The sequence below is a fragment of the Numenius arquata genome, chromosome 10, assembly GCF_964106895.1.
Source record: "Numenius arquata chromosome 10, bNumArq3.hap1.1, whole genome shotgun sequence".
NCBI classification, from domain to species: domain Eukaryota; kingdom Metazoa; phylum Chordata; class Aves; order Charadriiformes; family Scolopacidae; genus Numenius; species Numenius arquata.
In genome coordinates, this window is record NC_133585.1 from 1793106 (window position 1) to 1804472 (window position 11367).

At 44.9% G+C, this 11367-nt stretch overlaps 1 protein-coding gene across 1 annotated transcript; it reads right to left on the reverse strand.

The window, feature by feature from the left end:
- Positions 1–1268: 1268 nt before the first annotated feature.
- LOC141469150 (lysosomal acid lipase/cholesteryl ester hydrolase-like) lies at positions 1269–11367 on the reverse strand. Its single transcript, XM_074154507.1, has 9 exons — positions 11245–11367; positions 9794–9908; positions 8431–8629; positions 7736–7845; positions 6318–6454; positions 5614–5754; positions 4303–4374; positions 2471–2539; positions 1269–1502 (listed from the first exon to the last, which is right to left on the reverse strand). Exons 1-9 carry the CDS (start codon positions 11365–11367, stop codon positions 1269–1271), a joined length of 1200 nt encoding a protein of 399 aa, XP_074010608.1.

Sequence of the window (11367 nt, forward strand, 5' to 3'; positions counted from 1 at the left end):
TTGGGCCATTTCCCGTAAGCTGTCATAAGTTCAGGTGATAGATGCCATGATCCGCACTGCTAATGGCTGCCAGACTAAGTGCATGGACAAGCTAGTGTATTTTTCCTGTGTTGCAGAACACAGTATTTTTTTTTTTGGGGGTATAACTATTCTATTGGATGCTGACTCCAACTACAAAGGATCTTGGTTGGGCAATATGAGCCTAAGGCCCCACCCAGAAACACCCCAGGAAACAAAAGTACCCTGTCTGAGCCTGTAATAGTGAACACTTTGGGTTTAACCTGGGGACAGGCACTCTGACCCACCAGACTGACTTGTAGGTGAGTAGATGTGAGGCACTTGCATGGACAATGAAGATGCTCCCTCTTTGGGCTAACGGCCAGAAGGCGAAAATTGCTTGAACCTAGTATGGTCAAGACACAGATTAATGTAAAAGTCAAAGCTGGTAGCTCAGAGTGCTCACAACAATTTCGTTGCCAGCGTCAAGAGTAATTCCTGGGGTGGAAGCTGCATTGCTTGGAGTGCAGTTTGCCTGAGGGGTCTGTATCTCTTCACTTCTCAGTTGCCATCCATGGTCTTTGAAGTTGGGGGGTTTAGGGCGTGTGAACAAACCTTTGGGTGATGTGTAGGCATAGAGGGCATACTTCTATGAGTTTTCCTGAATTTGGATTCCTTGGTGTTTGGAAGTCATCTATTGCCTGCCTAGTTTCTTGTGTCTGAAGATCTCTTGGTTGTGTTGACGCTGTAGGTAAATGTCAGGAGAAAAAAAGGAAAAACAAAAAGCCAAGTTCTCTGTCAAGTAGATAAAAGATTTTATTTAAACAAAGGTCGGTTGTACTTCAACAGAGAAATGAGCAAATCTCACTTTTGGGTCTTCGTGGGAAGACACAAACTGGGCATAGGAATATTTCTGTGGGGTATGTAAGATATACACGAGAATAACATAAAAGAGAGTTTAAGCTTAGGAAAATCAGTCTTATAAAGGCTGTCCAAATTAAGGGATCCCTGCAGTGTGTGCTCAAATACATTCACATTTTCAGCTTTCATTCATATGCACCTCAAACTTCCCAGGAAGGCAGCAGTCACAGTAACACCATGGACAACCTCAAACTATGAGGAAAGCAAGAAACAACAAAGTGCAGATAAATACCTATACTGGTATCCGTTATCTGTGTCTGTGTGCTTACCTCTTCCCCAGACATCACTCTTATTGCCAAATAGAAATCTTGGAGGTTTTAATTGAGTGAATTAATACTCCGCATGTGGTTTCAAAAGTATTTTGTCATTAGTTCAATGATCTTCAGATACATTCTCTCAGTCGCATCGAGGCCCCAGATGAAATCAAGGTGTCCCCAAGAAGGAAAATGCTCGTGGTAAATGAGGTTAGAAATCCGAGGAAGCAGCTTTGCCATGTCTTTGGGGTCTGCAAATTTGTCCCGTCCACCGCTCCAAACAGCAATAGGTGTGCTTATCTTCTCGATGGGGTACGCAGGAGGAGTGGACTGTAAGAAAGGGGGGAGACCTGAGCAAAGGCTCCTGTATCAGAAACTGTGTTTAGAGAAAGGATTCTGTGGGACCATCTCTCTCCCCGCTCTGCACTCGCTGCAGTAGAACAGTGAGGATGAAGGCCACCCTCTGAGTGTCCACTGCCCTCACTCCGTTCCCTGTCGAACATGAAAGGGAATGATCCATCCCATTCCTATGTCTTTCCTTAGTGCATGGCTGTGAGTTGTCCTGCAGTTTGACACCTACTCGTGTCCTTTGTAGGTGGGGATGTGGGAAGAGCAGTGTCCCTGTTTATCAGGCCAGGACTGTGGAGCTCACTCGAGTATATTTAGGGTGGGAAGATCTTTAAGTTTTGTTGGGGTATGGAATGCAACTGTTGGTCTTAGTCATTATACTTACGACTGAAGTGACAAGGAAATAGTTTGGCCATTTATAATTTCACTCTAGAAGGTTTCTGAGACAGTGTGCATGAGTAGAAGTGGCTGATTATATCTCTGGAGGCTCTATCTGTCTGTCGTGTGCCCTGGTACAGCACAGGACACTGCAAGTTAAATGGGCTGGTTAAAAGCAAAATGACTGTCAGCTAATTGGAGAGGTCACCGTAGCTGTGAGATTCATTTCCTCCCTTAAATGACAGGCAGACCTGCAGATTTTTTGGGGAAGCAAAGACCTCCATATTCATCTGGTCCCAGAACTTGGGTGGGACTCAGCCTTTTGGGAATGGGAGGTAAATGGACATGTCGTTGGACACATCCCTGCATCAGGAGAGGAGGCAAAATGCAAGGAACCATCTATGCCTTGTTTGTGAACAGAATTTTACACTTCTGAGTGTGAGATTCAGGTGAAACATTATCACAGACCACCCTCTTTCTATAGCACTCGCAGGTCCTAAAATCTGAATTTTTCTGTTCTTAGTTTTGCCAGGACCCAAGGATGTGTTCTTGGGGAAATTGTATTTCCTTACCTGGTTGTATTTCTTCATGTTTTCCTTAGAGCCATAGTCGTAAGCTTGAAATTGGCCTGCACGTCTTAGCTGTTAAGAGAACAGATGAAATGTAACTGTTGAGAGACCAAGAAGCTGAGTGCAGGAGGCATTTTCCTGCCTGTGGTTGAAGCCAAGGCTCAGGCAGCGGATTCTGAGCTACTCCCACCTCTTCCTCTTGCTGCAGGCTTCCAGGGTACTGAGGATGGATTGTAGGCTGAGGGGCTTCATCACCTTTCCTCTTGTTAACTTTCTCTTCGACTCTCAGCTGCCACCCGTGTTGTTTTGTTATTAAAATTTTGCTTGACTACCTTAGTTAACGAGAGTTGGGTTCAGTTGTCACATGGAAAGAGGACCTGAAGGTCTAGAACGTGTCAGGGCTATTACTGGTCTAGTGTAATAAAAGATCTCTCCTTACACATCTTTTGTGTGTCAGCTTTGTCTGATCTGCTCAGATTTCCAAAGGCTCTGTCCTGGCTCTACGTGAGTTGTGCTCCGACAGAAGTTTCAAGGTGGGGCATTAGAGACAAGACATCAGCCTTCTTTAGTCTGTGCTGTCTAAAGAACATGCAGGACTGAAGAACCGATGAGTGAAGAGTTAAGTACACATCTGTTTGGGGTGGGTTTTTTTGTCATTTTATTTTTATTTTATTTTTTTTGCACAAACCTGACAAATTCATTTGTGATTGGCCGTATGTAATACGGGGTGAGAGACAGTTACCGTCTGTCAGTTTAGAAAACCTCAACTTCAAGGCTTCAAGTAGCTGGGGATGTGCTACAAACCTGCTTGCTGTATTGCATTTGCTATTTTCTTCCATCCTGCTCTATCTGTGTTTGCTTTGTAGCCACTTCACTCCCTTAGAGGCTGGGAAAACAGGCTGTAAAGCCACTGGCTGTCAATGGTTTGTCTGCATTTCCTGGCTCGGGGTAGGTGTATCCTGTGGGACTGACTGCTGAGAATTCTTCAGGGGTGTCCTTGGGAGCACACCTATATTCTAGACCATATTAAGTGTCTGCAGAAATGGGTTTTGTGCCTACATGATGTATGAAGGTGTATCCTGGGTCCGCAGGGGCACCTGGACTCATGCAGTGATGTGTTTCTTGGGTAGAGCCGTCTCACCTTGGTCCGGTTCAGACCATGAGCAGAACAAGCTCAGATCTGCCAGAGCTTAAGTAGAAACCCACCTTTAGAGAACTGGAATCCAGGATCTGGACAGTGGCAAGAGTGACTAAAAGGGGCTTGGAAAAAACTGGCTGTTGGGAACATCCCTGTAGAGCAGTGTCCCTTGACATGTACTGTAGCAGTATAAGGCAGTCCCTCACTTTGCCATTGTGCCAGCGGAAGTATTTATGAGGTTAATTGGTTAATTGACTTTGGGAGGCAATCCAGGCTGCATTTAACACTTGGAAAAAAAAGGTTTAGCCTGGATTACTACTTTGTCTGGATCATCCCCTGGCTGCTGAGTTTCCACTATTCTACTGCCTGCCAAGTGCCCAGACCATGCTCATGGTCATTCTCAAGGCAAATGTTTTCATAAATAAGGGTGAAGGCTGGAAGCTGTTAGAGCCCACCACACAGAGAGGCCTGATGTGCCCCGGGGAAATCTCAGTGCCTGGTACCAAAGGGGCAATGGAGGTAATGGCCTGGGGAGCCATGGGAGGCGGTGCTCCCCCCGTGGCAGGGCTCTCGGCATCACCCCAGAAGATGCGCTGGGCAGTTTCCCAGATCCACCGCCTCTGGGCTTCCCTGGAGGCTGTCGGCTGGATAAAAAGCAGCAGTGAGAGGCTGTTTATACACTAGTGCATGGTTATACCTGTTGCCAGTGAATAACGTTCTGTACAGATGTTCCAGCAGGGGAATGTCCTACGTACGTATCTATTCGACTCTGGAGAGAAAGCAGAAGCGTTATAAGGGCAGTGACCCAGGGCTGTGAGAGAATAAAACTGTGAAGGACCTGAGCAACATACTGCTGCTGTGTTAAAACCCCATTTTAATAGGATATTCTTCAAATATCAGACAGAACACTGAGAACCAGACTTTTCTCTCCACTTTACTCCTAGTGCTAAAAAAGCCAGCTTACAAAATAGATTCCTTTTTCTTCTGTTTGTACTTTTATAGTATTTTTCTGTTAAGGAGATGTTCTAATTCCATCTCACTGGATTCCTCCTCAGGCTTGTTCTCTTGCCCAGACAAGCACATTAGTGACTTAACACAAGTCAGGAAAGATCCTTAATGCTTTAGCTCCACAATTCAAAAGGGCTGCGATGCCTTTAATTGCTTTTGCAATGAACCTTTAATTTGCACTGATTTCCCGTATGTGCTTTTACAAGTGGTTATAGATGGAGAAGAATGGGCCCCATTTCTTACAGATATTGCAGTAATAAACATTACACAGGTCAGCTTCTGTGTACTTTGGCCACTGTAAAGGGAATTTAAGACACACTACAGTGTCCATAAGCATAGGGACAACCCTCCTGTCTCTCCTGTCCCCTCTGACGGATGCACTGATCTTTATGAATCCCATGGTAGGTGTGTTGCACTTCTCTGTAGCTCTACAGGTTGTGGACTGAGCTGTTGGGCGCAGTTCTAGGGACAACAAAAATGGGAAAACACCCCTTACAGTATTTCTGTGGGACCCAAGTAGTCTGAAGACTGGGAAGAGAAAAGGAGCTTTTTCCTGTCTCTTAATTATTCCAATGTTCAGAGGACCCTGGTGTCTGCACACTAAGGGAGGAAACTGGGAACTGTGCTACCAAGAAGAAATCTCCATCATCCATTGGCTCCTTTTAAAGAGCACCTGCGTATGACCAAAATCTAGTTGGCTTAGCCCCAAAAGAGGGCACGTTTATTGACATGTGTAATATAGCTCCAGGCTGAATTCAGTCCTTTCTTTCTGGGACTGGAATGTGCCTGGTTGTTGGTCCCATCCATCGTTAGCTCTAGTCCTGTTTGGCACTGCTCACACCACACAATGTCCTGGGATTCCCTCAATTTCCTGGGAACCAACTTGTGGTTTATGTCCGTTTTCACCTGTGACAGTTACTAGATAAGGACAGAGTGCACAGATGTGACTTCCAAAATCCCTCTAGTTTGACTTTGAGTAGGTGTTCTTGCATGTACTCACTGTGTTGAGGTTTTTTATGTCACCCCCGGCTATGTAGCAGAGTATGTGGCCACAAAACTTATCCAGGCTTGCACATAACTGTGTCACGGGTCCTTTCAGAAATCCAATCTGGTGTGCGATTCCTTTGCAGCCAAATACCAACTGAGGGAAGGGAAAAGCAAAACACATCTTTTTTCTTGTTACAGGAGCATTTTATGCAGGAAACTGTTGCAAATAGCCCGGCCTCCTAACTCGCTGTTCGAAGGTTGCTTGAACAGCTTGCCCTCCTGGTTCCCCTCCAAAACACCTTCCCCACAGTGCACCACATATCCTTCGTCCTTCTTATTGCTGGCACCAGTCCTGGAGGAAGCCATCCTTCCATTTCTAGTGTAGTGACCTCAACGCTCACTCATTTCTGAAGTTCCTGGGATTGTCATGGCTGTTACTGCAGCCCTGGTCTAATTCCTCCTGCATGAGGCCAGCAAAATATTAGTAATCAGCAAGAATCCTGTGATGAGACAGAGTTCCATAAGTCTCCCACTTCGCTGTGACCTGCTGCTTCAAGCCCTATGTCTCCAGTATTTTCCCCACAGAGTTTGGGAACACATTTTTTTCAAGAGCACAGTATCAGCACGTCACCAGTGTGGGGACACTTCATCTCCACCTGAGGGAACCCTGTGAAGATAAGTCAGGCACTGAGTCTCTTAGAAGGAAAAATAACATACCCTGAGCAGTGAATCAGGAAGACTTGTTATCTTAATGAGAATGCTCGTAGCATACGAACACGTGGTTGCTGGGCCCAGAGCAGAGAACATTTTCACCCTCTGAGCCAGCTCAGGGTAAGTAGAAAATGCTATGAAGCCTGCAAACACAAAAGAGAGAGCCTGGGTTAGTGAAGACACCTTCCACAGACTAAATAAATAAATATGCAGTAGGTAGCAAACAAGAAGTGAGAGATTTGCAGCCCATTGTCTGTCGCCCATGTTTTACCCAAGGCAAGCGTTGAAGCTAAGTCCTGAAATTAATTTTTATTCAGGAAGCAAAGTTCATTCTGAGGTTTAGAGCAGGTCTGGACTTTGCCTTTATCTGAACAGTTTTTTGTAGATGACATGTCAATAAGGTTTTCATGATAAAACCAATTCCCTCTAAAGTTCACTGAACTCATAAAAATGGAGTTTTCCAGATTATAGTCTCTATAGGTCTATGTATGTTTATGCTTCCATGAAACTCTAGAATAATTAGCTGAACACTGGGAGCTTTGGGTGTTTTCAACTGATTGTTTGCATCAAAAGCAGCTGAAGAAAGCCTAGATGGTTAGTTTGTTTTGCCATGAGGGTCTTTAAATACTCTTATGAGAGGAAAAGAAAGAAAAGATCTGGCGCTGTGACAATGTATGATTTTCCCACATTTTCTCCTCCTTTTTTTCTGGGTAGTTTAATGAACTGGCAGTTGCTCATTTCTGATCAATGCCCATTCATGGATCTTACACATAAGCTATAAACATCAGAAACTTTTAGCTGATGATAAAAGAAAGTTAGTTTCATTCAAAGGCCATGAAGTATGTTAATGCTAAAGGCTGGCACTAAGAAAAAATAAGTTATTAATGTTTGCGGTTTTTTTCATATTTTTCAGTCTCTGGCAATCTGTTTATAAACTGTGCTTTAAATTGCAAGATTGCATTAAGCCACATGGCTTAGTAACATTGAGGTTCTTTTCCCTTGGCTTCTGTTATTTGAAATTATGTATTATAGGTGTTTTTTAAATTTATAGGTTTTCCTTCCAGTTCATAAGGAAAATAATTGTATGGCTTAATAGACAAGATGAACTCAATGAAAATTCCTGTTGCTGAGAATTTAAGAAAAGTGCCCAGTACCTGAAGTACCCAGTAAATAATCGCTTTTGCATCTCTAATTATTTTAAAAGTTGAACTGTATTTGGATCTGCTATTAGAATTCTTTGCCTATTAATGCTAGCCAAAGCTGGTTTTAGAAAAGTTTTGCATATTTTGCAAATCTCAGCTCAGGAGGCACTTCTACGTTTGCCAGCCCTCCACAAACCAGAAAAACAACTGCTTCAATGGGGAGACCCACCTACTGAGCGGGGGAACAGGGACGGTTGTGAACCCTGAGTGTCCTCACATTACCTGCTGTTGAGCCTTCGGAGTGACCAACATAGTACACATCCTTCTGTCCAGTTTTATTCATAATGAAGTACAGCTCAGCTGGAATATCGTATTTACCCATCTCATCAAAGCTACAGGGGAGAAACACAAAAAGGGAGCAGAGAATTTGTGGGCTACTGAATGTCAGATTTGTTCATCGTGCCAAGCAGGGCTCACTGAAAGACGAGGTTGGATGCTTTGTCTGCATCCTTGCTTGAGTTGGGGAATGGGGCAGGGGGATGAGGCTATGCTGCCCGATGCCTCGGGCTCCCTGCAGAGGAGATGCCAGTATCCCCTGCCAGCTGCAGCCCTTGGGGAACTGAATGTAATCAGTGCTTTTCACTAGTGGGTTACAAAACACACTTATCTCTTGGTTGATTTCAGCTGTGAGAGATCAGAGATTTCTAGATAAGGCTGCTCAGCCTGAGGTTCTTTCTCTCTGTCTCACAATACGGTCTCCTTTTTCCTCAGCATCCCCGGTCATTCCCCAGTGTCTGAAATCCCATCTGATACTCCCAACTGTGAGTAGCAGTGAGCATCCTTCTTTGTTTTGTTCTTTACTCTCCTTGGTTGGTGTAGACCCTGTTCTGACATTGGTTTAGATAAAATCCGTCTGGCTGAAGCTATCTAGTCCCCCTGGAGTCTGTGTCTCGAGTAATTCTTCCTCTAAAGAGTACCTGAACTGCCAGAACTCTTTCTGGCTGGGATTAAGCATCTTGTGTTTTAAAGACCAAGTGTTCCCTCGGCTGTTTCCCATCCAGACGTCGTAGCCGGCATCTGCAAGGAGGAAGCCCAGGCTGTTGTTGGGCAGGTTAGAAATCCAGTGGGTAGCATCTGCCAGCAAAGCATGCTGTAGGAAGACTACAGGCTTTTGCCCTAGAAAAGATGAAAGTATTCTTATATTGGAGCAGAGCAATGTGTATTTAAGATTGGGGTGCAGGCTTTTGTTTGTGAGAGGTTTTAAACCTTTCCTTATTCAGGAAACTCCCAAGAGAACTATGCACAGATATTGGTCTGAGAAACCTGAAGAATTTGTTCTATAGAAGCAGGAACCATTTCATAACAGGTCTGGCAAATTAAGAATTTAATGAGGAGGCCTGTCCCCACCTGCTCTTGCACTGGAAAGTCAATGTACACCTCCCTATATTGAAACCATGTACCCACAGCTGAAAACTGCTGAATGCAGAATAGTGTATGGAAAACAAAGAATAATTATTCCGAAGAAGAATATCTACCCTTAGGTCTATTCAGTAACCAGCTGAGAAGGGCTGAGGCCCCTGATCTAACTTTGTTTAACCCAGCTTTGAGAAAGGGGCTGATCCAGATGATCTCTGAAGGAGGAGATCCAAATAGGAGGAGACATCCCAAATATTCTGTTAAGTCTAACAAGGAGGAACAAAGAAAGTGGCAGTATCCTGGGTATCTCAAATTACTGGTAGAATTTTTTATTCAATTCAGAAAATGTGAAGAAACAGATGAAATGCATTTGCTTTTCATTGATGACCTGATTTCTTATCATAGAATGGTTAGAGTTGGAAGGAACCTTAAAGATCATAGAGTTCCAACCCCCCCTGGCCTGGGCAGGGACACCTCCCCTAGACCAGGTTGCTGAAAACCCCAGGTTATTCAACATCCTTATCATCTTCCTTAAGAATATCTGTCCTTCAGAAGGCTGGGAATTAATATTCATGTGCCAAACCTGAGAGGCTTTTTTGTCAGACTTCTATTTTAAATGTATCTTACTTCGGGTGTTAATGCAAAACCTCCCCAAGTCCAGTCTACCAAACCCTCGCCCAGCCCCATGAGGGAAAAAAAAACTGGGATATGACAAAATTATTAGAAAAGTCTGAAATGAGGACAGAGACGCTGATTGTGTGGACTTGTGATGGATTCAGAATTCAGGCCACATTCCTGACTGGGTGCTCCTGCTAAGATGGAAAGGTGTGGAACGTGCTATTGCACGTGCAAAGGGGAAAGACGGGGGGACCCATGTAAGAACTGACTCTCACACTTTCCTTATGCTCTATGACCGTGTCACACCTGTATTTTGGCTGTTCCTCCCAGCAGGAATTCTGAAAACGCCAAGAATGTATCCATCCTTCGTGGTAACTTCATATTCCTCACTAGGGTATCCGTGATATCTGATAATTTCACTCTGTGGGAAGCCAAAGGAGAGTCTGTTAATGTGCAAGCTGTCTGTTTTGGAGGGTGACCAAGCTGAGCAGTGTGGATGTCGGCTGTTCTGTAATGGTAGTGCAAGACCCCTGGCCATAGGGACCATGGCTCAGAAAAAACCATCAGAGTCTTGTAAAAAGATTCATGCAAAGTCTTCTTCAGACCTGTCTAGGTCTGGTATTTGATCTGGTATTATGGGACAAAGCAGAACTGTACTGAGTGACTAAGCTCTTGGGAGATAGTTTCTCATGTTTTGCAAGGCTGATACAGATCAAACTTTCTAGAGAGTAAACATGCAGCAGTATCTGCATAAGACAGTGCCAAAAGATGTGGGTTTGGGGCCATAATGAGTCCTTTCTTGCCAAAGTGTGATTAGGCAAGCCATGAAGGCAAGGCAAACAAGGGTGGAGCTCTTGTCGTGAAGGAACTCATGAGACCACCTACACCTAATTTTGCATGTACTGTGAGGAAATTTTTGGTGATTCAGAACAAGGGTCTTGGATTGCTTTGTGTTGTGAGAACCTGGCGTTTGAAGAAGGGGTTCATCCTCCTTTGCCACCATACTGAGCGAACAGGTTGGTACAGAAGGGGAGGACTTCGCTTCCCTTGAGACTAGAAACCAGCCTTTGCCTCCACTGCAAAGGAGCTCTTCTCTCTGGCAGCTCAGACTTTTTGGGTAGGAGCATCAAGGTTTCTTCTAGCCCTGTGCGCAGGAGGGATATCTTTGTCCTCTTGCTAGGATCGCACCCTCTCTTTCTTTGTGCGGTAGCCCAAAATAACAAAGTGTATGTTGGGAAAAGTGACTGCAAGGAAGTGTCATGAGGCTTGGCCAAGCCTTGTGTTCATCTGTTCATCATGTATCTGTTGGGTGTCACCCTAAATGCTGGCAGTAAAAGTCTGTTCTCCAGTTTGGTATGGACTGGAGCGTGTAGTCCATGCTCTGGCCACAGTCCAGGGCTGAGTCCTATTGCTGGGGCCAAAATTCTGTAGCCTGGATCTCCAGGGCCCCTCAGGAGGTTCTGCGGGGTTGCCTGGCCTTCGAGCCAAAAGTAGCAGCTGGCACTCTCCATTGCAGTGCTATAGGCCTGTCCTCATGGACATGGCCATGTGCAAGTCACATCTATCCCCAGCACATTCAGAGCTGACCCTCCTTGCAGTGGTGACTCTAGTGCAGGGGATTTGGAAAAGGCAGGTTGGGAAAATGGGAAATGTGGAAGGAGCCCTTCTTAGCCTCCTAACAGGGACTACTAGTGATGGGGCAGTGGTACTGGGAGAGACGATTTAGAAACAAAGAGAGAGAAAACGACCCAACTTACGACATTCATAAAGCATTCAGGGTTGCGAGTCTTCCTCTGTGGGCTGTTGTCTGAATTCGGTGTGGTGAATCCTGCTGAAAAGGCGATTCCGTGGGTGCAGAGCAGCATGAGGAGGCACCACAT

What these genes read in the sequence shown, in the direction of transcription:
- LOC141469150 (XM_074154507.1), bottom strand. Translation starts at nt 11,367, where the DNA reads ATGTGGTGCCTCCTCATGCTGCTCTGCACCCACGGAATCGCCTTTTCA. An exon ending in TTCCTGATTCACTGCTCAGG is followed by an intron (nt 5,755 to 6,317) that starts GTATGTTATTTT and finishes CCCTTCCCTCAG; the next exon opens with TTGGTATTTGGCTGCAAAGG. An exon ending in ACATGAAGAAATACAACCAG is followed by an intron (nt 1,503 to 2,470) that starts GTAAGGAAATAC and finishes CCTTTCTTACAG; the next exon opens with TCCACTCCTCCTGCGTACCC.